We start from the raw sequence: 22,488 nt of genomic DNA, 5'->3' as shown, positions 1-22,488 counted from the left end.
AATAAATCATTTTGGTGACGAATCGTCGTAGTAGCATATAAAACTACTATATCAATCAAACAACATGATCATTCACCACCAATCAACATCCGAAATATAAAATTTGCTGTAAAATTTGAATTTTGCGCTTTAATTGTATTCGCGGAAAGGACTCGATATGGCATTACAATTTTATCTATACAAATTCATAGACACAAGATTGTTCGGATATTGATTTTTTAAATAGTTACATATTTTATAAGTTAATTAACTAGAAATTCTGGTTGCACTCAAATCAGCGACAAAAAAAATGTAAGAACTTTGGAAACTCGATATATTAATTGATTGCAAATATGTATTTAATTTTAAACCGAACTAAACAGAACTCTTAAACATTTACTAAGGTTTGACTTACAAGTCTACAGAGAGTTATTGAATCCGAGTCTATCGAATACAGAATTTGGCTGAGACCGTGGCTTCGATCCTGCATTCATGCTTGAGTGACGTCGGGGTGCCGAATAATTGGGCTTTTGCTCACGCTGCTGGGCACGCTGAAGTGGCGGTAATTTGGCAGGTGCAGCTGCTGTGTTGCCCAGGCGCTTGTGGACAGGCAGCGTGTCCTGTCGTGTGAGTAGTTCATCACTACGCATTCGTATTGCTTTTCCCTTAACAGGACTAAGACGGACTCCTGCTTTCTTGGGCGGCGAAGCCTTAAGATTGTATGTCTTGCGTACGGCATGCAACTTGGAAACTATGAATGCAGTAATAGAAATTAATTATGTTCATTGTGAGTAGAAAGTTTACAAACTTACCTATGCCCAATCGAGATTTTATATTGCGTGCAAAGTTGCTATTACCACGTGACTTGTAGGACGCGTGAGGGGCAATTTCTCGTACCTCTGCTGTAGAAGCAAACTTGACAATTTTCTCAGTGGGAATTGTCACATCCTGACATTCAGCATCGCTTACATCACCACTCATTACACTATCTAGTTCATCATCTTCGTCATCATCCATGCTCTCGTCACTATCATCACCGCGTTTTAATGGCACCTTGTGCACCAGCATTACCTTTTGTTGTGGCAGACGGTTGACAGGTGTGGACGTGTTCTTAGCCTTGACTATAGCCGAAGAGTGTCTGTTTAGATTGCCTTGAGTATTTTTTAAAATCGATTTAATTTCCTTGGCAAGTCCTGTGTTCTGCTGTACTGCATCGAAAGATTGCTTTCCGCCAAGCCGTGCAAATACCGAATTATTGCTCGAGGTCGCAGCTACTTTCGGAGTGGATATTTTGTGTGCTCCAGTGACGTGGACACGAACATTACTTTCGCCGCTGCTGGATACAATGCCCTCCTGAGAATCATCATCACATTTAGTCTTGTGCAATCGCGCAAACACATCCGATTTCTTTGTGCTGCTGACCCGATCTGAATATACTGCTAACGATTAAAACGACAACTAATTTAGTGAAAGTATAAATGATTATAGACAGACGGATACATACACTGCTCCCTCTTGGCCAAAATTTGTTTGCTGCGCTCTGTTGTTCCAGACGGTAGAGTGACCTTATATTTGCCCTCATGCTCAGGAAGTACACGACGTGCAGGCTTAGTTGGTGGTGTGGCTGTACCTGTTGAAGCGATGCTTACGGCAGATGGAGATTTGCCGCTTGGTGCTTTGGAAGCTATGGTAACACTGCCTTTAGCCTTCGGCTTGGACAATGGTGTTTCTGGTATTAGAACTTTGTCTAGGGCATGTTGATCGCTCACTTGTTTAGAGTGTCGCAATATGGCAATAATGTCGCCCATAGGTGTGATGCCCATTTCACGTAGATACTCTTTATTTAGATCAAGTAGCATGTCTTCCTGAATGCGATTCTCCACAAATATATGAGCATAGCTTGCCGCAGCTGGCGATGGAATTCCTCCGGCATTGAAAAATTTCACCCATCGTGCTGTAAGTTCACAAAGATTAGTATTTATTTGGTTGAAAGTCACAAAAATCAGACCTGCGCTGGATTTTGACATGATTTTTCGTGATTATAACAGTTATCCTGTTATTTTTATAAGTCTATTTTTTTCTATTTTCCTCACATAAACAGACTAATATAATTAGAGGTGGGCCTGCTTCGATGATACCACCAATAATATCGATATTTTAGTCTGCAAAATATAACTATTTTTCGCAAACATCGATAAACTATTAAAGCATTTAGCAGAATTTATGGCAAAGATAACTGAGTTTAAAATAAAATGCGATAAAAACATGCTTGTGAACGTAACATTTGCCCTGAATGAAAAATAACCGAAAAGAATCGCGGTTTCTTGGTGCAGTGGAAATGGGGCACAAAGCGCCATTAGAAAAAAAAACTCGGTTCTTCTACGTTCTTCTACGAGCTACATGAAAGTATCAATAACGAACATACAAATATCGAAAGCACTTTTTGGGTAGTCACGCGATATTTTATCGATATGACAACGAAAAAGAGATCACCACTCAACAATCAGCTGACAATTAAGTGCGCCACGGTATGAATATATAAATAAAAATTTTTTTTTTGCTTTTTAAAATAAATCTTCAGCAATGTCATGGAGAAGAAAATTCGACAGAGGTCTGTGAAAAAACACCCACATACATATATGTATCAACGAATGTGTGAGATTGTCGCTTATCATTTCCCATCACTTCATCCAAATCTTCGCCAAAATATTGAAATTAAAAAAACTGTAGAATGAGTGGCTGTGGAAACGGGGCATAACAAGTGAATTTCAAACTTTGTGAGTGAATCGATATTAAATGTATGCCTTTCAACTTCGGCTTTCAAGTATTACATTGATGAGTCGTAGAAAAATTCCAGAATGCTAAAAGAAAATATTTGCATTAAATTAGAATGCCTTACTTGAATCGAAACAGTCAACTGTACAGTGACCGTTTCTCGATAAGTATATATTCAATTTATCGATTACGTATAAAACAGCTGGGTCACGATATTTATTTGTCGAATCAGGGTAAACAATTCTTGTGCACGTGCCGCTTTTGTTTTAGTTTTGAATTAAAATACGTAACATTAGATGTCTGGTCGACTGGAGTTGCTTAGTGAACAGGGTCTGCGACTTGACGGTCGTCGCCCACATGAACTACGACATATTAGGTGCAAATTAGGAGTTTTTGAGCAGCCCGATGGCAGCGCCTATATGGAGCAGGGCAACACAAAGGTTCTTGCTGCCGTCTATGGTCCACATCAGGCGAAAGCAAAGAAGACCGAAGGAAATGAGCTCATCATCAACTGTCAATATAGTCAGGCTACTTTCTCCACCTCGGAGCGCAAGAATCGTCCACGCGGGGATCGGAAATCACAGGAGTTCAAAATGTATTTGCAACAAGCGTTAAGCGCCGCAATTAAATCCGAACTGTATCCACGATCCCAAATCGATATATATGTAGAAGTGTTGCAAGCAGATGGTGCCAACTACGCTGTCTCCCTAAATGCGGCCACATTGGCCTTGATCGACGCGGGCATTTGTCTAAACGAGTTCGTTGTTGCATGTACAGCATCATTGAGCAAGTCCAACATTCCGCTAACGGACATTTCCCATGTCGAGGAGGTTTCCGGTGGTCCGAAGTTAACAATAGCTGCTCTGCCCAGCGCCGAGAAGATTGCTTTCATGGAGATGAGCGAACGGTTTCACATTGACCAGCTGGAGACGGTTATAGAGACAGCCATGGCGGGTTGTCGGGAAATCAGAGATATCCTGGAAGCGGCAGTCAAGGAGCATCTCATACATATAGGCAGTGCTGCCGACTGGGCGCGTGTGTGTTAAAAATAAATTAAATAAAACCAATAAATCGTCGAACAATTTAATTAATAGTATATAGACAATGTTTCAGTTCTTATCGGCAGACTGATTAGGCGCTTGCCACGTTTCCAACAACTCCACAAGCTTGGCTTGGCGATGCTCTAGCTGGAGGCGTTCAATAAGTCCGCTTAGCTGTTGGCCGCCATCAAGGAAACCACTTAAATTGTGTTGTGTGCCGCCATGTTGCACTCGATGATCTGTCACACGATCCTGCACAAAATTGTATGTACGAATCTTCTCATTGCGATTCTGATTGCCCTGCTGAGCCTTGCGCGTTGCTTGTGTGCTCGCCTCTGCGCTCTCGAGTTGCTGCTGCATAAGCTTGGCATGCAGTCGCTTGATGGCCAATTCTCTGTTCTTGAGCTGCGAGCGTTCAGATTGAGCCTCCACAGCCAAACCCGTAGGTAAATGCACTATGCGCACCGCCGAATCGGTAGTATTTACGTGCTGTCCACCCGCTCCACTCGCGCGCTTTGTTTCAATCTTAAGATCTCTCTCCGCAATATGGACGTGAGCATCAGCTGGCCTAGGAATGACTGCAATGGAAGCAGTGCTCGTGTGAATGCGTCCAGATTTTTCTGTGGCCGGCACTCTTTGCACCCGATGCACTCCCGCCTCGTAGCGCAGCCACTGATAAGCCTCAGTGTCGTAGACCAGCAGATTAGCATGCCGCAGGCCTCCAATGTCTGTAGTCTCGTGAGCAAATTCTTCATACTGCCAGCCCATGTAATCAAAGTAGCTAATATACATGTTGTACAGTTCATGGGCAAACAGCATGGCCTCTTGCCCGCCGGCACCAGCATTAACCTCGAATATCAATGCCGGATACAACTTATCATCTGAGAGAGTTAGTAGCTCCTTGAGCATTGCGTCTTCCTGTTTCTGCAACAGATCGGTGTACACATTATTTTCTTCTTGCATCAGTGCCCGCATATCCTCATCCTTCTCCGCAGCCATGTCCTCGTCTGATGTGATGTTACGCTGCAATGCTCGGTGCTGTTCCAGTGCATTGACGACACCATCTAATCGAGCAAGGCGTGAATTGTTGTTGCCGGCTGCATTTACTCGAAGTGAGTAATATTCTTGGCGTAACGATTCAAGGTACGATTGTAGCTTCTCATTCTTAAAGCTTAGTGGATCTGAACTGGCCCACCGTCTGAGATTAAGATGACACTGTGAGCGTACATTCAACAATTTACGAATAAACATTCTTAAATATAATTGGTTAAATAATATTTGATAGTAGAAAACTTCTCGTAGATACAAAATGTGTGTATCACTCAGAGTTTGTAAGTGTGCACTCTGAAGTGTTTATTAATTGCTGGTATATTTTTTATAAATAAATATACTAAATTTCATGGTAATCTAAATAACGGTACATCACTATCTTGCTCTTATGGGTTTTAATTAAAGACCATTATGTAAGCATAATAAACCAAATCTTGTTGAATAGAAAATTAAAAAGAATTCGATGATTGTAGCTTTGAAGCTTATTTTGAATATAACTTAGTTGCAAATATATTCTGGCCAAGTGGTATTTTGTTGATATGTTTTTCACAGCAAAATGGTATATTTCGAATTGGAATTTGTGGTCACGCTGCATAAGGCAGCAGAGATCATGTTCGTATATAATTATTTAATTCGTTTATAATATAACCCATATCAGTGCAATAAATAAATATTTTTTGTCACAAAAAGTGCGACACCATTAGAGCTAACACCTACGCCAAAAAGGTGTACTGTATAAACTAGCTAAATGCTTAGTTATTTTCAGCTTTACATCTCTGATTGTGTGTGGGTGTGTGTGCCTCTCTATGCATGTGCGTATTGAGCGTGTGTGTTCGTGTGTTGAGCTTGATTAACAAAAATAGTTGTGTTCGTAGTGGTGTATAAGTGCAGCAGTATCAATTAAGTTTAATTAACTCACAAATTGGATGTGAAAAGGCTGCCGCCAGAGTGCATTTATTTAGAGTCAAACAAAAGAAGTCTCAGTAAAAGAGTGTGACGAAATGCCACCACTGAAAAGCTATTCAATACACCATGAATTCAATGCAAATGCAAATTGTCACAACGGCAATGACAACACCACCGATAACGATAACGATTACTTCAATCAACCTGCAGCCGCCGCCGCTGCTGCGACAAGCACACAACGCACAAATCTGCCCTCGTATTGCAATGCCCAATATCCATTTAAGGTGCTGGCCAACCTGAATCAACTGCGGGAACAATCGCGCTTCTGCGACATCGAAATTGTCGCAGGCGAGTCAACATTCAATGCACATCGCGCTATATTGAGTGCAGCTAGCGCCTATTTTGAAGCCATGTTCAGGCCCGAGTTGGGTCTCAATGAAGTTAAACAGAAGTCTGTAGTCTTGCATACGATTGATGGCGATATATTTCTCATATTGTTGGATTTTATCTACACAGGACGCTGCGAGATTACGCAGGTAGCTTGTTTATTTGTTAATCTTTTCAATTTAATTTATTTTTTTTATATAACGGTATTTTCCCTCAGACTAATGTGCAGGAACTTCTGGCAGCAGCGGATATGCTGCAGCTAAATGAGGTAGTCGATGGCTGCTGTGAATTTCTATGTCGCGAGCTGCATGCAACAAATGCTTTGGGTATTTTACGCTTCGCGGAAGCACACAATTGCGAGTCACTTGCAAAGAGTGCAATGAACTTCGTGCAAGCTAACTTTCCAGCGGTAAATATGAAATTTAAAATGTAAAAAAAAAAAAATAACGTATTGTTCCCGCCCGGGTTCGAACCGGGGACCTTGTGCGTGTGAAGCACACGTGATAACCGCTACACTACGGAAACGTTGAAGAACTTTTTTGTCAAAAAACGTCTCGTTTTCTCAGAAATATTTGCCATTGCCATTCGCATATTGATTTGATCCTAATTAATCCTACACACTACCTATTTGAAGTATATAGTATATAGTATATAGAATATGAGATGCAAGCAACAAAAAAATTATCTCAAAAACATGCTGAAAATTTCTTAAAAAAATTGGAGAAACAAACTCTTTCATTCATTACAGTATTATTTGAAAATTATTTTTGCAAGGGCATATCTTTTCTATGCTTGGCTAAGTAAAAAGTAAAGTAACTAAGTAAAAAAGCTATTGTAAGATAAATTTCTCCCCATTTGGGAACAATTTTTTAATTACATAGCATTCGCACAAGTTTTCTTTGTAAAATGTTTGATTCCTCTATTTATTGTTGGCTTAAACATGTATTCGCTTACGACCCGATGACATTTAATCACCAGGCACATCAAAAAAATTAAATTTAGACTCATTAGAGTGCTCCTCTCCACGGAAATCTTTAGTAAAAGGCGAAAGATTTATTCGACAACTGAAGAGAAGCCAGAGTAATTTAAGGCAGTAGCCATATAAGGTATAACACCTAAGCCTACATGAAGTGCTTGAGAATTATAAAGCAAATTTTTTTGTACGAAAAGCGCCTCAATGTAGGCAACACAAATATACATAAAATTACACAGGAAAGGGTTTTGTTTTTCTCGGTAAATTCTAAACATTGGCAGTAAATAATCATTACAATTGTTTGCTTACAAAAGCATACCTAGAATTTTAAGTTGCAGTCTTATAATAATTTTCAAATTTATTACAGATAACGCTAGAAGATGAGTTTCTGGAAACACCGCAAAATTTATTGTCTCAGCTCCTTAACTCCGAATTGCTACGTGTTGATTCTGAATCACAAGTTTTCCAGGCGGCCCTGCGCTGGATTAAGCATGACGTGACGCAGCGTCGATGCTACGTCTTCGATATACTCTCTCATGTTCGCATGGCCCTCGTTCCAGTTAAAGTCATCGATAAGGCACTAAAAGATGATTGTCGCGACATGTCGGTGAAAGTAGCGTTGCGTTCCATCTGCCGGGACATTGCCTCCAAACGTGGTCAGCTTGTGCCTTTGCGGGTCTGCCCACGTCAGCTCGCCAAGAAGAACATTTATATTATCGGAGGTTCGCATCGCGACACGCCTCGCACATGGAATTCCACAGACTGCACATTCGAAACGGTGGCCAAGTTTGATATATTCAGACGCGAATGGTCTGAGACAGCACCCATGGAAGTGGGACGTATTCTACCAGGAGTTTCGGCACTGAACGGTAAAATCTATGTGGTCGGAGGTGAGCGTGGTTCCCAAATTCTGGCCAACGGAGAGGTGTACGATCCACAAAACGACATTTGGCAGCCTATTGCACCGATGATTGTGCCCAGATGCGAGTTCGGATTGTGCGCTATGGGTGGAAACCTTTTTGCCGTTGGTGGTTGGTTTGGGGATGATATTGGCGGTACCATGGAATGTTACGATCCAGAGAAAGATCTGTGGAAACTTATTGGCAGTATGCCACAGCCGCGTTTCAGCATGGGTGTGGTAAGCTTCGAGGGACTTATCTACATAGTTGGTGGTTGCACCACAACAACTCGACATTTACCAGACTTGATTAGGTAATTCATGGATAATTGTCTCGATAATTCAATAATAACATACATAAATTTATTTTATGAACTAGTTACAATCCTGTTACCAAAGAGTGGACGCAATTGGCGCGTATGCAGACGGCACGTTGCCAAATGGGCGTTGCTGTGCTGGATCGATATTTATATGTGGTGGGTGGCAGCAGCATTAGTCAGGATATACTCAGTTCCGTTGAACGTTACAACTTTGACGATGACAAGTGGTCAACCGTCTGTGCTCTCAACGTTCCACGTGCAATCCCCGCTGTTGCCGCTGCCGACGGCTTACTCTATGTGGCTGGAGGGGATCAGGTATAGCACCTTACAAATGACAAATTCAAATAAACGTTAAATGTATTTTATTTGTTTTTATTTGACAGCCCTGCGAGGTAAACTTCTACAGGGCCCAAGTAACCATTAGTGCTGTCGAGTGTTATGATCCCCTTTCGGATACTTGGAAGAACTGTCCAGACTTGCCGGTCAGCCGATCAGAGGCAGGCGCTGTAGTCGTCTAGGACGATAAACGACCAATGGCCAATCGACTATTGTCCTTCTGCCTGAAATCCGACAACTTCTCACGTCCTATAAACTTGTTTTAAGCACTCTCTTTATACTACACAACATCAACAACTCCTTACACAATTTATATTATGTGGATTGCATTGTATATGTTAGACACTCTCACTCTATCCCAAAACTATCAAAGTTGATCGTAGTGCTCTCCAAACCAAAGCTAGATGCTTTATTACGGTTAACGTTTTCAAAATGTAGCTCAGCTATTCATCCCAGTTTAGTATTATCTAGTAGTTAGTCAGGAATGTAACAACAATAACAGCAACAGCCGGGCTCTAATTGTTTTTTAGTTCAAGTTGCCTATAAATATCGAATAAATCAAAATGAATAATAGAAAAGAATAAAACCAAAAGGAAATTCATTTGGCAAAATTGTATTTCGACGTATCGTAATTGCTGAAAATTGTAATTGTTCATCTCGAGCCTATTAACTGTTTGTTTTTAATCGATTTATCAATAATAAAAATCCAAATAAAATAATCTCTTTGAGATTGCCAGCATTGTTGGCGCGTTCTTGTAAAGTGCGTGCCCGAAGTACGAATTAAAAATAAAATAATTATAAACAAAAGAACTTGAAAAACTGTATTAATAATAGAAGTATTTACGTATAATAAATGTATGAGCTAATACTAAAAAAAATTATCCTATTTTTCTTGAAAATCAATGTTTTTGTGTTTTCACACCGATGTTGCCAGTTTAGCAATTTAGTTGCTAGATCTAGCAACTTTTGAACAAAATTGCAATTTTTTTTTAAATGCTATTAGCAATTTTAGCTTTTTTATTTATACCTAATACCTTTTTATTTTTTATTTCCTTTTGCCATTCACTGCAATATATAATTGCGATTAATAGCTGGCAATGAAATTGGAACTTGTATTTAACTCAGTGTTTCGATTATATGAGCTACTTGAGTTCATTAACTTGTAAAGTTAGCTGCATTTCCAGTGTTCGCTGTGTCAAGTGAATTAAATTAAAGAACTTAGTTTGTACTGCAAATGCGCAAGGAAAGTGTTATCATAATTATGAACTTCCATATGAGTATTTACTACAAAATAACCGGTAATGAAAAGTTCACGGATATTAATGAAGGAGTAGAATTAGAGGCTGTCATAAGCTTTTTGTAATAAGTGTTAACAAAATTATAAAGATTCGTATCATACGAAATCCTGTTTATTTTTATTTTCAAAATTCTATTCGAAAATGAATTAAAAATGTACAAATTGAAGATCATTTGGGGATTATAAGTACGCAACTTTTGCTCCAGAGTTTCTGGCAGCACTAATTCACAGTGTGAATAATATATCAAAATATCAATATATCGACATTTTTCTAAAAATTATATATTAATATCGATTTTCTGTTTTCTCAAATATCGGAATTCTTTTTTTTTTTACTTTTGCCACTCTGAGTGGCAAGTAGTTAAAACAGTTTGTATTTTAGCTTGCCCAAAGCTGCATGGGAAAGCAATCCACTAAAGTATGGAAATCCCATAAAGCGACTATGCCGGGTTCTACAAGCTGGCCATGAACTATCTAGTTACCCCAGGAGCCTTCAGAGCGGCTGGCGTCCGCCAATAAAATTTGTTGTGTGCGGCACAAGAAGCAGGATGACGAACGCACACATAACGCAAAGCGTGTTCTCAAAATCCCTAAAAAGTGAATACTGGTCATGAGGGCATCGAAAAAAAGATACCTTTCTAAAAATATCAGTAAAGCGATTGAGTGGGCTGCTGCAGAATAACATACTGATGAAACCTAATATGCTTGATCCTTGACTTAAAAAAATGTACTTCGATATGCCTCTTCACGTAAAAAATGTCACCGATGAAATAGATAGTTGAAAATAACAGAAATACCTACTGATTGTGAAGAACAGGACTGGTCGCATTAAGCGTATAGGCAAGTTTTCTAGATCTGCACAAAAGGACAATAGAACTCCAGTTCCGAAAGAAAGGAAATACAGCTTTTCTTAAGTAAGCCATTTTGTAGTTGAGAGACAAATCCGTTGGAATTCTGGACCTCGCGAATGTCAACTATGACCATGCTAGTAAAGGTGGCATAAAGTTGCTTAATCATGCCTAGGTCGGTTTCATCTGAACCGTGGGATTCCGTAGTACTATGACAGACCAGCATGTAACCGAACGAGTTTTTCTAAAATTATTAAATACACATTTATTTATTATTCATTATATTATAAATTAATAATACCATTTTAAAATACGTCATGTCCCATATTAAATAAAATTGAGACAATGGGATGGGCTGTGCTCTATATCATATCCTTAATAATTTTGTTATTTTCTATTGCAAAGAACTTAAACAAGAGTTGCTTGAGAGTGAATATAATATTTTTTTCTATTCACGTTTTAAGTTAAAAATAGTCTATTGTGTCTTATTTGCAGTTCATGGTTGATGAAATATACCTGTTTTTTTATTATACATATTCTTAGGCCAAAAGAACAGAGACAGGAAAATTCAAAATTAGCTCAACATAAAAAATGATCAAAATATATGATTGATTGATATATCGATTTTTTTTTATATTTCTTATATCATTATAATCGAGTGATATTTTTTAAACAGCAAATATCAATAATACGATATTTTTCGAAACCCAACAACTCTAATTGAAAACGATTTCATTCTGCTCCACAAACGTGCAGAAGTTATTATACAAATTTATTATTAAGTTGGGCCGAATCCCGGCGGTACTGCAATACCGGGCCAACCCGTGACAGAGGTGGAGCAAGCCCCTAGCACTCCGTCTGATTCCAAAAATCAGTTTAACATTTGTTGTTCTCCAATGGAGAAACTATCAGATGTTAAGCTGATAAGAACAGATACTACACTTTGATCTTAGCCATAAGGCCGAGAAGCGATAACTTAAATACTTAAGCCATCAACATTACACCGCTGTGCAACCAGAACCATTTGGGAATTATAAGTACTCGGCATGAAAAATACTATAGTGCTGCAAAGAAACTAGTTCTCACCACGAGATAAAGTAGTGTTGGTAAATGTTCGTACTATATCGATATACAATTGCAACGATACATTTTTGAAAGAAGATTCAAACAATTTGTGAAGCTTGATTATAAATCATTATGGAAATAAAAAAAAAACATTTATTATACCCGCTACCCATAGGGTAGAAGGGTATTATAACTTTGTGCCGGCAGGAAATGTATGTAACAGGTAGAACGAGGCATCTCCGACCCTATAAAGTATATATATTCTTGATCAGCGTCAACAGCCGAGACGATATAGCCATGTCCGTCTGTCCGTCTGTCAGTCTGTCCGTCCGTCCGTATGAAACACTGGATCTCAGAGACTATAAGAGATAGAACTATAATTTTTTTTTCGACAGCATTTGTTATGTTTGCACGCAGATCAAGTTTGTTTCAAATTTTTTTAACAAGCGTAATTTTAAAGCTAGAGTTACGAATTTTGGTATATACAATAATAACTGTAGTAGTTATGATTCCTGAAAATGTAGTTGCGATCAGATAAAAATTGTCGAAGTTATTAAAGAAATACTTTTGTATGGACAAAAAACGCCAACTTACAAGGGGTCTGACTTGCTTTGGCTGACAATCTGGTATATTGTTCCGTCTACGGTATATTTTGAATGCCGTACTATATCGATATACCAAATATACCACTTAGTATATTTTTAGTATTTTGTAGTATTTTGGCATATTTTGAAAATAATAGCGCAATATTTTGCTTTCATTCAAAATGGGTAGCGGGTATCTCACAGTCGAGCACACTCGACTGTAGCTTTCTTACTTGTTTTTATCCTAAATAAACTATTATATCCAAATTTTTGAAATCCCAATAATGTTGAATCGAAGTATACACTGAGTTTAGTTTTGTTAGAGTAGCTTCATTTATTCAAAATTATGTGTTTGTCTCCAAATTATGTTATTAGATTAGTGGCTTCTTGCTTTTAAAATGGAACCGACCTGCACGTCCAACACGCCAGCTGATCGGCTGCCATCTACCATCATTCGCCGACGTCGTCGACAAAAGAAGTTCCACAATCAACATAAGGATACAACATTGTCGTTGTTTTCCAAACCCTACTCCAACTATCGTCTGCCGGTCTCTGTGGCCTCGACTGATCTGAATTTGGTACAACTGAGCCGATATGACTCACTCGTGGATCGTGCTCGACACCCTCCCCTCTATGTTGTGCCAGATCAAAAGTCACAATGGGCGCGTTTACGTATGATTTCATGTCCTATACAAGGCTGTTCCTGTACATTGGATCCGAATGGATGGCTGGCGCACTATTTGAACGAGCACTTGCCAAGGACGGGTATAGCCTTCAAGGATGTTGCATTCCCTACTGAGAAAAAAACGTTGCATGCTGTCTGCCATATTAATACTCTTGAATACGACGTTGACAAACTACTAGGGGTCTATGGATATCAGCGACTTGGTCTCAATCCGCTTAATTGTCCTCGAAATACGCTTCTTCCCAGGGATTACCGTAAATTCTCGCAGCATGGTGTTTTAATGCTGTTTGCTTGCCGCACCAGGCATTCACTGCTATGGGAACGCAAACAGATGACCGATGTGATAGCCATTTGGGTATCAACTCCATTGCAGGGCGTATCTATTACATTGCGTTGTGTAGTTCAGCCTGCGCAATCCACGCGATACTATTCCAAGCGCATTCACGCCCGATCATTGCCAACGACAGCGGTGCAAGCTGCGCCATGCCGCGACTTTATCAAGACGGATAGCAACGTCATTGTCATTAGCTGTCAAGACTTGTGGCCACTAATGTCATTAAGTCCAGGGCAACAGTTGCTGCATGTGGAGCTGCACGTGATGGGCGAACAGAAGGTCTAATTGCGTTTCAATAAAAATTGGTCAGGCGAAACTATAAATAAATTTTTATTTTTTCTTATTTAGCAATAACTATAGTACACACAACAGTAAATGTATCAACAAAATATTAGATATTAGAGATATACATATATATATATATATATAATAGATTTGCACTAAGAAAATGATACGTTTAGCAAGCTAATAGAATTACGGAGATTACGCCTTGGTTGCGGATAGCTCGTAGCATGTAAGAAGCATATCGCCCGCAACATACAAACAATTGAGTGAAGATCCTCAATACACAATTCAATCTGCATTAATCTTACATATATTTCGTACAATTTTGTCGATTTCATTCGGTTGCACTTACAATATACAAGTGGGTAAATTTACAGATTTTGATCTTACCATATACATAAAATTTAGATTAAAATACACTACAATTCCTGTATATAAATGTATATAAAAATATACAAATATATAGTTGGTATTTAAATGTTTGTTTCATTTAAATGTGATAGTTGAGAATCCGCAAAAATTGCATTCGCATATCTCAAAATCAAAACAAAAAGCAAATGCAAAAGATCGAGAACGAACTAAAGAAAAACGAAACTAACGAAAAAATGGTAAACTAAAAACACATTTGTCTAAATTGATAAAAATAAAGCGAACGTTTTAGCTGGGACTTAGCCCGCCTTTTGAGTTTGCTTTTGCCTTTGCAGCGCCTCAAATGCTTCAATTTCCTTCTTTTCTTTGGCTTGATTGCGTCGCTCGTATTCCAGCCGATGTGAGATAATGCGCTCAACAATGCGCTCCGTGGTCATTTCATTGCCAGAGTCGAGCAACTCAAAAATGGCTCGCGTCTTGGGCACAGCATATGGATCAATTTTACCATCCTCCATGGCAATCGGTGTGCGTCCATGGCAGACAATGTCGATCTTAAAATGGTCAAGCAGCTCCTCTGTGACGCAATAGGGTGCGCCGATCACAACCTCATTTACAAACTACAAACGAAAAGATTGTCATGATCAGTACTTTTTGACAAAGGAATCAATTGACAGAGAACTTACCTTGCAGGCCAATACGCTCAGAACACGCTCATGGAGATTCATAATGGGATAGTTGCTGCCCTTGTATGAGTTAACAACGGGATCTGTGTGCAATCCCACAATTAAATAATCACCCAATTTACTAGCCTTTTCCAGGAAATCCAAATGACCCACATGGAAGAGATCAAATGCACCTGCAACGTATACCTGCAAGACAAAAAAAAAAATTAAGAATCTGTTTTATAAATAAAATAAAAGTGTAAATTTACAATTTTATCACTGGGATTAGGTGATTTGCCATCACTAAACTGTATTATCTTCTGCGTTGTGGGTAAAAATTGGCTGCATCCGGTCCAGGGACTCTTTGCTGATGAATCCTGGCCCATGTTTGATGAACCTAGACGGGATTGCAGTTGTTGAAGTTTTAAAAGTTTAGCTGTCGATTCTTTTTTGTTTTGCAAATTTGTTCAGTTTTTTGCCAATAGATATACATATGAGCAATAAATTAGAGCATAGTTTACAGTTAAGATTGCGATTTGATTCGATCATTTCAACATTTCGGTTCGATTTGCAGGTTTTGATAGTTGGATTTTTTTTTTTGGATATTCATTTATGTTTAGAACGCGGGGCGGCAGCACGCACGGGATTTTTCATATATTAAGTTCATAGATTTCGATTTTGATTTTTTTTTTAAGTTTTGAGTTTGGTTAGTGGTAAACAGTGCGTACATAGAAATAAAAAGAAGAGAAATAGTAAAGATGTAGAGAGCAAAATAAAGCAATGTTTCGTCACGTTTAACGAATGCTACGGGCCATGAGCCAAGTGTAACGGGTAGGAAATAGAAATTTAATTAACTAAAATCTAAACGTGCGTGGCCCAGTGTTTATATTAACCAAGTATAATTAAAACTTTGAACTTTGCTTCTCTCCTTACTTGGTACTTAATGTGAATGTGTGTTGTGCGAATGCATGCAAGGCAATTACATATTCAAAATAAAAATAAACATGTAAAATTGAAAGTATTAGTGTTTTGTTAGTCGATAGAAAAAAAGTATGAAAAGAGAAACTCTCTGATGGGAAGGGTAAGGGAATCATAAATAATAAATGCAACTTAAAGTTAAGAAAGCTGCCTATTGAAAATTTAACAAGCGAGGGCTACCTTCTTTCTCAATATCATATTCAGCGGAGCCTTGACGGAAATGATTGCGTGTTAGCAGCAACATGCGACCCACGAGATCTGTGGTTGAAACGCCAGCGGTGCGTTTAACTTCCCCTGTGAAATATAGAGAATTAGAGTTAGAGAATTGGAGTTCTGGTATTATTCAAAGGGTCAAGTCTTACTTGTAACGGTTTGCTGACTTAACCAGATGATACGTATCGACACCCTCGGCGGTCATAGTTATGTCATCTGCAAAGATGCAACGATCATTATTAAGACAATTATTAGGATAGCACGCACAAATTCCAGCTTACCGCCATGCACACAAAAATCACAGTTGTTTTGATCGAGCACTTCTAGTGTGGTCACATAGGGTGCACCTAGAACCACTTCATCGACCCATTTGATGCCCTTGACCATCTTAACGCGCTCTTCCTCGGTGAAGACGGGTGGTCCTTTGTGTTTGGTGATCTCCTCATCGGTGTGTATGCCCACAATTACCTTATCGCCAAGTGCTTTGGCTTGTCGCAGAGAATTGGCATGCCCGAAGTGCACCATGTCGTAGCTGAAAAAATAGATGTTAGACACTTAAAAGCGATTCCACAAATTACAAAATTTTCTATTTCGTTTTTTCACGCTCGTGGACAAAATACAAGATTTAATATGTTGGCCTTATCACTTTTAAGCGGAAGAGCGATAGAAATACTCAGGAAATAGGACTTCATTATACTCTTTATTTTCGGTCTTATCAACAATTGCAATTGGCATAGTGCGAGCTGAAGAACAAAACAACTGCTTGGAATTCAAATAAACATATTAATACGACGCGTTCTTCTCTAACAATTCATGGTGTCGACTGACTTGCTATGTAACCTCTCCTATTCTCGGGTTGTTAGTTTACAATGAACTCAAGCGACCTTGCGATGTAATCCCTAGCGCTTCTGATTCACTTAGACAGATAACCCTGGCTGCTAAGATCACACCGCCCTTGTTCCATTTATAGTAATATATATTTATATTATCACTTCGCTAGACTTTAGTAAAAGTTTTCCATTTTTATTAGACTTACAGCGTGCGGGGTTCAAGTACCTGTAAACAGAATTTAGCAGCGACAAATTGAAAATCAATTTTATTAGAGCATATTACTGCAAGAGTCTGTTAAAAGCCATAACAAATTGAGAATGCTGCGCAGTTTCGTAGTTTTTTCAATTAACCAAGTTGTTATACGTCTACTACGAGCAACTACGAGCTATGCAATCGATTATCTTCCACGTACGTGCAATTACCATAAACACATTTCATTTCAATGTGTAAATGAACCACAGCTCGCATTAATTGACCACAAGCCAACGACTGGCCAAAGCCCGTCTCGACGAAGATGGACAACAAGTCGACAAGGGAAGAGAAGGAAGGAAGGCTTTTCCCCTCAACGACGATTGCTCCACTTTTTCTTTGTACGCTCAGCCCCAGCGGCGTCGTACTTTGGACACGATCATCAGTTGCGAATATGGGCACAGAGCGGGAAAGAGAGGGAGAGGAGAGACGCAGAAGCAAACATCAATACAGATATGGACAGTACGACCAATAGCCGAGTGAAGTCGATGCTCTTGTTGATTGTGATATTCGAATTGCCCAGAGTGTTGCTCATATCAGCATTATTGTCTATTCATAAGTGAGTTCGCCTATATGGAATGCTATAATCGCAATACGATTCTACGTAGCTACCACGTGCCGGGATTTGGGCTTCGACTTCGTCTCCTGCTTTCGACGTGACGAACTACGCAAATAGCTTCTATGCCCCTTTTATTACATTTTATTTGCAATTTGGAAAAAGCGTGTCGAACGTACTTTAAGCTTATGAAACGTTTTCACGCCCATATCTCCATTCAAGCAAAAAGGCTGAATTAGCATGTAAAACTTTCAAAACGTTCAGTAATAGTAATATAAACATTTTAATGCACCAGTGTGACAAAAATGTCAAAGCCCTTACTCATTAAACATTTGCACTGAAATGTAACAGCAATAAGATGGCATATAACCTTGAATAATAAATTATTCTAATTTTACACAGCTAATATTTTTTTTTTGGTTTAATATCAGATTGGCTTTATAATTATTATTATTATTATTATTATTGTAGATTTTTTTTAGTTTAACGAAGCGAAGTAATTACAAACATTTTGTTAAGTACTGATCCAATTATTTCAGCCGATAGCCGACTCATTTAAATTTTCATACAAAGGCAAATAAAAAATGAAAAAAAAATACAAAATGAAAAGCGAGATTCCACCACACTAATCAATAAGTACATATTACCAATGATCACTAAATGTTTGTACAACACTTGTACTTGTACTTTTTTATAATTGCCAATATCTGAACATGTCATAAGATATAAAACTAACGCGGCCAAACCACTATCAATATCACTATCAGTATCGATAGTTATTAGCAATACAAAGAGCCGATCGAAAAGAACCCATTCATATCAAAATTACAAAATCCAAAAGAGTAAATATTTGATAAGTCACCCACACTTGGCAATACGACAAATGGTAATCAGATTCCAAGCAAGTGCCATAAAATTTCCATGATAACATGCTTGAAACGTCATCGTTATCAACTCGGCAGACTGGCTAGCCAAATTCCGATTGGCCCACGACACTTAGTAATTAGTAATGTTGTTAGACGTACTAAATATAGGCCACAACATTATATAATATAAGCAACAACTTTTGATTTCGTATCACAAGCTAAGGCATAAACGAAGCGACGTCATTCATCAGCATCATCGCAACAAAAATATTTTGAAAATTTCAATTATTTTTAGCATGATAACGGGATGAATAAGTGTCCCTAACAACCAACAGCAGCTATATACGTACATACATATGTGAGTAGAGTCCCAGACCCCAGCCGGGACTGGCCATTCATTAAAACGACAACAAGAACTAGAAACGGAACCTTTGCTCCCGGAGACTTCGCGAGACCAAAGAAATCTGTGCCGAATGAAAATATCACCGATGTTTGTACATATGAATATTATATAGTTTGTACGTTTGTGTTCAACAAATACAATGTAGACACATGTGCTATGTGAGGGAATCGAGTGCATCACTCAACGCTCTGCGGTCTTAATCAATTGAATTAACGTCGTCCGTTTGCTGATTAAGAAAATATCACGCGATTCAGGGTAGAATTTGCGCTCTCTCGCGATAACTGAATACTGAAGCATTTTACTTACATATACATATATTTATATGAAAGTATATTTAATGGTATTACAATATTGATGAAGACTAGGGTTTTAATGTGCCAAGTTCATTGACTTAAGAATGCAAACAAAATTGTTGATACAACGAGAATATGCCTCAAAACTACGTCAATGATCTTTTCAATAGATAGACGTATAGAGGAAGACTAATTTGCCCCATTGTAGAGGTTAATGGGCTGCTCATCGTATAAACAATTGAATACAATGACCATCTGTAAACATTTAATTTTTTTTTTTGTGGAATCAAGCTGCTGTTGAATGAATTTCGCGTGATTTGATTACGGTGGCGTCTTTCCTTATCAATACAGCTCCCCCCAATGCTACCATTGACCCAAAGCAATCATCTGAGGACACATGGTATTCATAAACATTTATTTACCCGGAAATAGATTAGTCTGGCAGGTTTTTTACTATTACACAAGCCATTGAATAATTCATTCAAGAGAATAACTCTTTCCGCAGCGGCATATTTGAAAGTCATTTAAAAATAATGTCCACCGAAAAAAATGATTTACAAATGTATGTAAGCATTATATTTTAAATTAATTAATTTATATGTAATTATTGAAGGTAAAGTCGACCAGCTTTTTACTAGATTTTGGCGTTTTCGAGCAATAACAAAATGCAGAGATTACTTATTCTTTTATAGTAGACCCAGAATATTTTAAATTCTTTTATAGAATCTAGTATTTTATGTATTAGAATTTTATTTCATTCAAAAGTTTGTTTGGGGTTAAAATCCCCTTTTTACACATAATTTTCATCAATCGCAAAAGAAAAGAAAATTGTAATTTGATAAATGGGAAAGATGACTTCCGTCCTTTGGATTATTGGTAAAAATAGTTTAATACAAAGTGTTCCGCAAATCATAATTTTACAAATATGTATATATATTATCATATCATTATCAATTCGATCCATTTTCACCCAACTTAATTTTTTAAATTCATTTTTATTTTCCCAAATTTTGTCCATATGCAAATAAGTGTATGTATATATTAATACATAGGTTCTTACTGGAAAATCATTTCGCTTTAACAATATTTTATATTATGCCATGAGATAAAATAATATTCACAATATTCTACAAATACATATATATAAATATGTACATATATTAACATTTTTTTTTTTAATAACCCGAAATGAAAACAAAAATAATTATGTATTTCAAAAATTATACGAATTTGTTTTTATAGTTAAAGATGAATTTCTAATCTAACATAAATGTTTTATATTTTAATTTCCTATTCGGTAAATTTATGAATAAAAATCAATAGAATTTTTTGCTGTAAAACTGTTTTAAAGCAGTTTTAAATGTGTCACATAATTTCTAGGCGTGTCAATTAACTTTTATCCCGCAATCCCGCTGGTATAAAGAGCTTTTTCAAGACCGACCGTCAATGCAAAATGTCAATCTAATTATGCAAGAGACGAGTAGATAATGTATAAAAAGAAACAAAAACAAAAGAAACAAAAACAAACAAAACGAATTCAACGATGACGTAGACAGCACAGTGGGACACAGTTGGGTCAATGTCGCAACCGGGTGCCGCCACCTTTTTGTGGGGCATGCGCGAAAATAAATCACGTGATGTTTAAGGCCGATGCTACAATGAAATCCGGCCGGCCCACAACAGTCAACAAAGAGCCACGTCGAAAATGTTGCCCAAACCCAAAACACAAAACGTGCTGCAGACGACGAGAACGTCGTGAAAGTGGACACAGAATGGGGTTGGTTTGTCGAGGGACAGCGGTTGAAGGGGAGTGTAAGAGAATGACGCTGTACAGTGTGCGAGGTACATACAGAGAATCAGGCGATGCTGACTCGCTGTTGGCTTGGGCGTATGCATCTCTCATCCAAAATACTGAAGAGAGCGAGACAGGCGTATAAACAATGGGTATTTTTACTTGTTTTTATACTCACACATGCACACATGTTTTATGTACATACATGTATGTATGTAAGCAGTTGAGGAAGTCTTTTGTGATTGACAGGCATGAATGTGTGAGCATAACACCAACTATGCCAGCATGCATGCATACATACATGTATATGTATAAGTGTGAGCCATTATTTGACTAGCTTGATCAATCGATAAACCGGTCAGACTTTTCATCGTGCAATATCTCTAATAATGGTAATCAACGCAGAGTGTGATAATTAGAAAAAGATTGGCGATCATTTGCAAAATGCTATATGTACGTTGCAATTGTGTAAACATTTACAATCGTCGCCGAAGGTTTCGCTTTTAGTTGACCTTGAACCTGTCTGAGAACAAAAACAATTCTATGTTCAATATGTATGAATAAATATATTTAGTTATCATACGGAATTTGAATTGCTTTTGATTAGCGCCAAGCTAACAACAAATCGAGTGACGCAATGAAAATGAAACAACTACCGCTGGACTCGAAATGGAAAGAAAACAGAACAAACACACGCGTATAATGTGCGCATATGTATTTGAAATTTAATAAGAATTCCCATATATGTATGTATGTACATACATACAATGTCAATGATGCGCGAACACAAATAACTGTTGTGTAAATCATCAATTTATATATAAACATATAAATCAAATTATTTCCAGAAATGTACATTAAAGTATGTACATATATACCTTGCATAAGTATATATGAACATTACAAACTGACTCACCAGCCATCACACCATACGCGTATTTCGTTCCCCTTCCCTGTGCCGTTGCATTTGTTGCTGGTGACATCGCCGTTGGCGTTGCAAGTGCCGTACATTAATTTCTCACTCATAGTTGATTTTAATTTTTTGCAATTATTGGAAATTATAAAGACCTAAACAAGAATCACATGCAGTTTACACCGATTTACTATATACACTGAAACTTCCGAACTATGTTATTAAGAGCACATTGATTATTATTTTTTTGACGAAGAAAAGCAAGAGGCGACGTGCACACTTCAAGCTCTGTGTGGTTTGTGACAATTTTTGAACGCTATCAATATTTTTATTTCGACAAAGCTTCAATAGCTACTTAGTTTTTGTCGTGCTTTTGCTTATCAGCACGCGAACGCCTCCGGAATTTTCTGAACTGTGTGTGATATTCTAAAATGTATTGCTCAATTAACGAACCCTTAAACCAAATCTAACAGCTGATTGACAGTGAGACCGCATTGCTAAAAACATACCAGAAATACCATTCACACAGAGCAGCAACATTCCAATTGAAATAATAATTACACTACATGTTCAATAAGAAAAAGAAAAATATTAAAAAAAA

The 22,488-nt window shown here is 37.9% G+C and overlaps 6 protein-coding genes and 3 non-coding genes across 11 annotated transcripts; 3 read left to right on the top strand and 6 right to left on the bottom strand.

Annotated features, from left to right (window-relative positions):
* Nucleotides 1-114: 114 nt before the first annotated feature.
* Nucleotides 115-2,142, bottom strand: LOC133844562 (uncharacterized protein C19orf47). Of its 2 annotated transcripts, none has more exons than XM_062278621.1 (4): nt 1,988-2,142; nt 1,484-1,933; nt 792-1,418; nt 115-730 (listed from the first exon to the last, which is right to left on the bottom strand). In XM_062278621.1, the coding sequence occupies exons 1-4, from the start codon at nt 2,004-2,006 to the stop codon at nt 399-401; spliced, it is 1,428 nt and encodes a 475-aa protein (XP_062134605.1). In that variant the 5' UTR covers nt 2,007-2,142; the 3' UTR covers nt 115-398. The 2 variants fall into 2 exon arrangements, with proteins under 2 accessions (XP_062134605.1, XP_062134610.1); XM_062278626.1 differs by having other exon boundaries at nt 792-1,415.
* An 817-nt stretch (nt 2,143-2,959) lies between these two features.
* On the top strand, nt 2,960-3,859 carry LOC133837459 (exosome complex component RRP41). Its single transcript, XM_062268238.1, has one exon. It carries the CDS (start codon nt 3,051-3,053, stop codon nt 3,798-3,800), a length of 750 nt encoding a protein of 249 aa, XP_062124222.1. The 5' UTR covers nt 2,960-3,050; the 3' UTR covers nt 3,801-3,859.
* Nucleotides 3,822-5,313, bottom strand: LOC133837451 (peptide chain release factor 1-like, mitochondrial). Its single transcript, XM_062268227.1, has one exon. The coding sequence runs from the start codon at nt 5,043-5,045 to the stop codon at nt 3,864-3,866; it is 1,182 nt and encodes a 393-aa protein (XP_062124211.1). The 5' UTR covers nt 5,046-5,313; the 3' UTR covers nt 3,822-3,863.
* A 116-nt stretch (nt 5,314-5,429) lies between these two features.
* Nucleotides 5,430-9,250, top strand: LOC133837443 (actin-binding protein IPP). Its single transcript, XM_062268214.1, has 5 exons — nt 5,430-6,286; nt 6,355-6,546; nt 7,478-8,322; nt 8,388-8,643; nt 8,712-9,250. The coding sequence occupies exons 1-5, from the start codon at nt 5,846-5,848 to the stop codon at nt 8,844-8,846; spliced, it is 1,869 nt and encodes a 622-aa protein (XP_062124198.1). The 5' UTR covers nt 5,430-5,845; the 3' UTR covers nt 8,847-9,250.
* On the bottom strand, nt 6,590-6,662 carry Trnav-cac (transfer RNA valine (anticodon CAC)). Its single transcript has one exon. It is a non-coding gene; the product is annotated as a tRNA-Val (tRNA).
* Nucleotides 7,107-7,221, bottom strand: LOC133835401 (U5 spliceosomal RNA). The gene has a single exon (XR_009893558.1). It is a non-coding gene; the product is annotated as a U5 spliceosomal RNA (small nuclear RNA).
* A 2,337-nt stretch (nt 9,251-11,587) lies between the features above and the next one.
* Nucleotides 11,588-11,782, bottom strand: LOC133835396 (U2 spliceosomal RNA). The gene has a single exon (XR_009893553.1). It is a non-coding gene; the product is annotated as a U2 spliceosomal RNA (small nuclear RNA).
* A 959-nt stretch (nt 11,783-12,741) lies between these two features.
* LOC133842111 (uncharacterized) lies at nt 12,742-14,260 on the top strand. Its single transcript, XM_062275040.1, has one exon. It carries the CDS (start codon nt 12,857-12,859, stop codon nt 13,760-13,762), a length of 906 nt encoding a protein of 301 aa, XP_062131024.1. The 5' UTR covers nt 12,742-12,856; the 3' UTR covers nt 13,763-14,260.
* On the bottom strand, nt 14,055-22,297 carry LOC133842087 (ethanolamine-phosphate cytidylyltransferase). 2 transcript variants are annotated; one of them, XM_062275016.1, is made up of 7 exons: nt 21,891-22,297; nt 16,266-16,516; nt 16,134-16,200; nt 15,952-16,064; nt 15,063-15,190; nt 14,815-15,000; nt 14,055-14,748 (listed from the first exon to the last, which is right to left on the bottom strand). In XM_062275016.1, the coding sequence occupies exons 1-7, from the start codon at nt 21,998-22,000 to the stop codon at nt 14,431-14,433; spliced, it is 1,173 nt and encodes a 390-aa protein (XP_062131000.1). In that variant the 5' UTR covers nt 22,001-22,297; the 3' UTR covers nt 14,055-14,430. The 2 variants fall into 2 exon arrangements, with proteins under 2 accessions (XP_062131000.1, XP_062130992.1); XM_062275008.1 differs by having other exon boundaries at nt 15,063-15,238; nt 21,891-22,296.
* Between the last annotated feature and the right edge of the window lie 191 nt (nt 22,298-22,488).

Source organism: Drosophila sulfurigaster, chromosome 2L, assembly GCF_023558435.1.
Source record: "Drosophila sulfurigaster albostrigata strain 15112-1811.04 chromosome 2L, ASM2355843v2, whole genome shotgun sequence".
NCBI classification, from domain to species: domain Eukaryota; kingdom Metazoa; phylum Arthropoda; class Insecta; order Diptera; family Drosophilidae; genus Drosophila; species Drosophila sulfurigaster.
The sequence above is the reverse complement of the archived record's forward strand: the minus strand, read 5'-3'. Positions and strand labels throughout refer to the sequence as shown.

Excerpts from the sequence above, each read along its gene's own strand:
- LOC133844562 (XM_062278621.1), bottom strand. Across the intron at positions 1,419-1,483 it reads TTTGGCCAAGAGGGAGCAGT|CAGTATATTCAGATCGGGTC; the intron begins GTATGTATCCGT and ends TTTAATCGTTAG. Across the intron at positions 731-791 it reads AAAATCTCGATTGGGCATAG|TTTCCAAGTTGCATGCCGTA; the intron begins GTAAGTTTGTAA and ends CTGCATTCATAG.
- LOC133837459 (XM_062268238.1), top strand. The coding sequence starts at position 3,051 with ATGTCTGGTCGACTGGAGTTGCTTAGTGAACAGGGTCTGCGACTTGAC.
- LOC133837451 (XM_062268227.1), bottom strand. The coding sequence starts at position 5,045 with ATGTTTATTCGTAAATTGTTGAATGTACGCTCACAGTGTCATCTTAAT.
- LOC133837443 (XM_062268214.1), top strand. The coding sequence starts at position 5,846 with ATGCCACCACTGAAAAGCTATTCAATACACCATGAATTCAATGCAAAT. Across the intron at positions 6,287-6,354 it reads GACGCTGCGAGATTACGCAG|ACTAATGTGCAGGAACTTCT; the intron begins GTAGCTTGTTTA and ends ATTTTCCCTCAG. Across the intron at positions 8,644-8,711 it reads ATGTGGCTGGAGGGGATCAG|CCCTGCGAGGTAAACTTCTA; the intron begins GTATAGCACCTT and ends TTTATTTGACAG.
- LOC133842111 (XM_062275040.1), top strand. The coding sequence starts at position 12,857 with ATGGAACCGACCTGCACGTCCAACACGCCAGCTGATCGGCTGCCATCT.
- LOC133842087 (XM_062275008.1), bottom strand. The coding sequence starts at position 22,000 with ATGAGTGAGAAATTAATGTACGGCACTTGCAACGCCAACGGCGATGTC. Across the intron at positions 16,201-16,265 it reads TGATTTTTGTGTGCATGGCG|ATGACATAACTATGACCGCC; the intron begins GTAAGCTGGAAT and ends GCATCTTTGCAG. Across the intron at positions 15,001-15,062 it reads CTAATCCCAGTGATAAAATT|GTATACGTTGCAGGTGCATT; the intron begins GTAAATTTACAC and ends TTTGTCTTGCAG.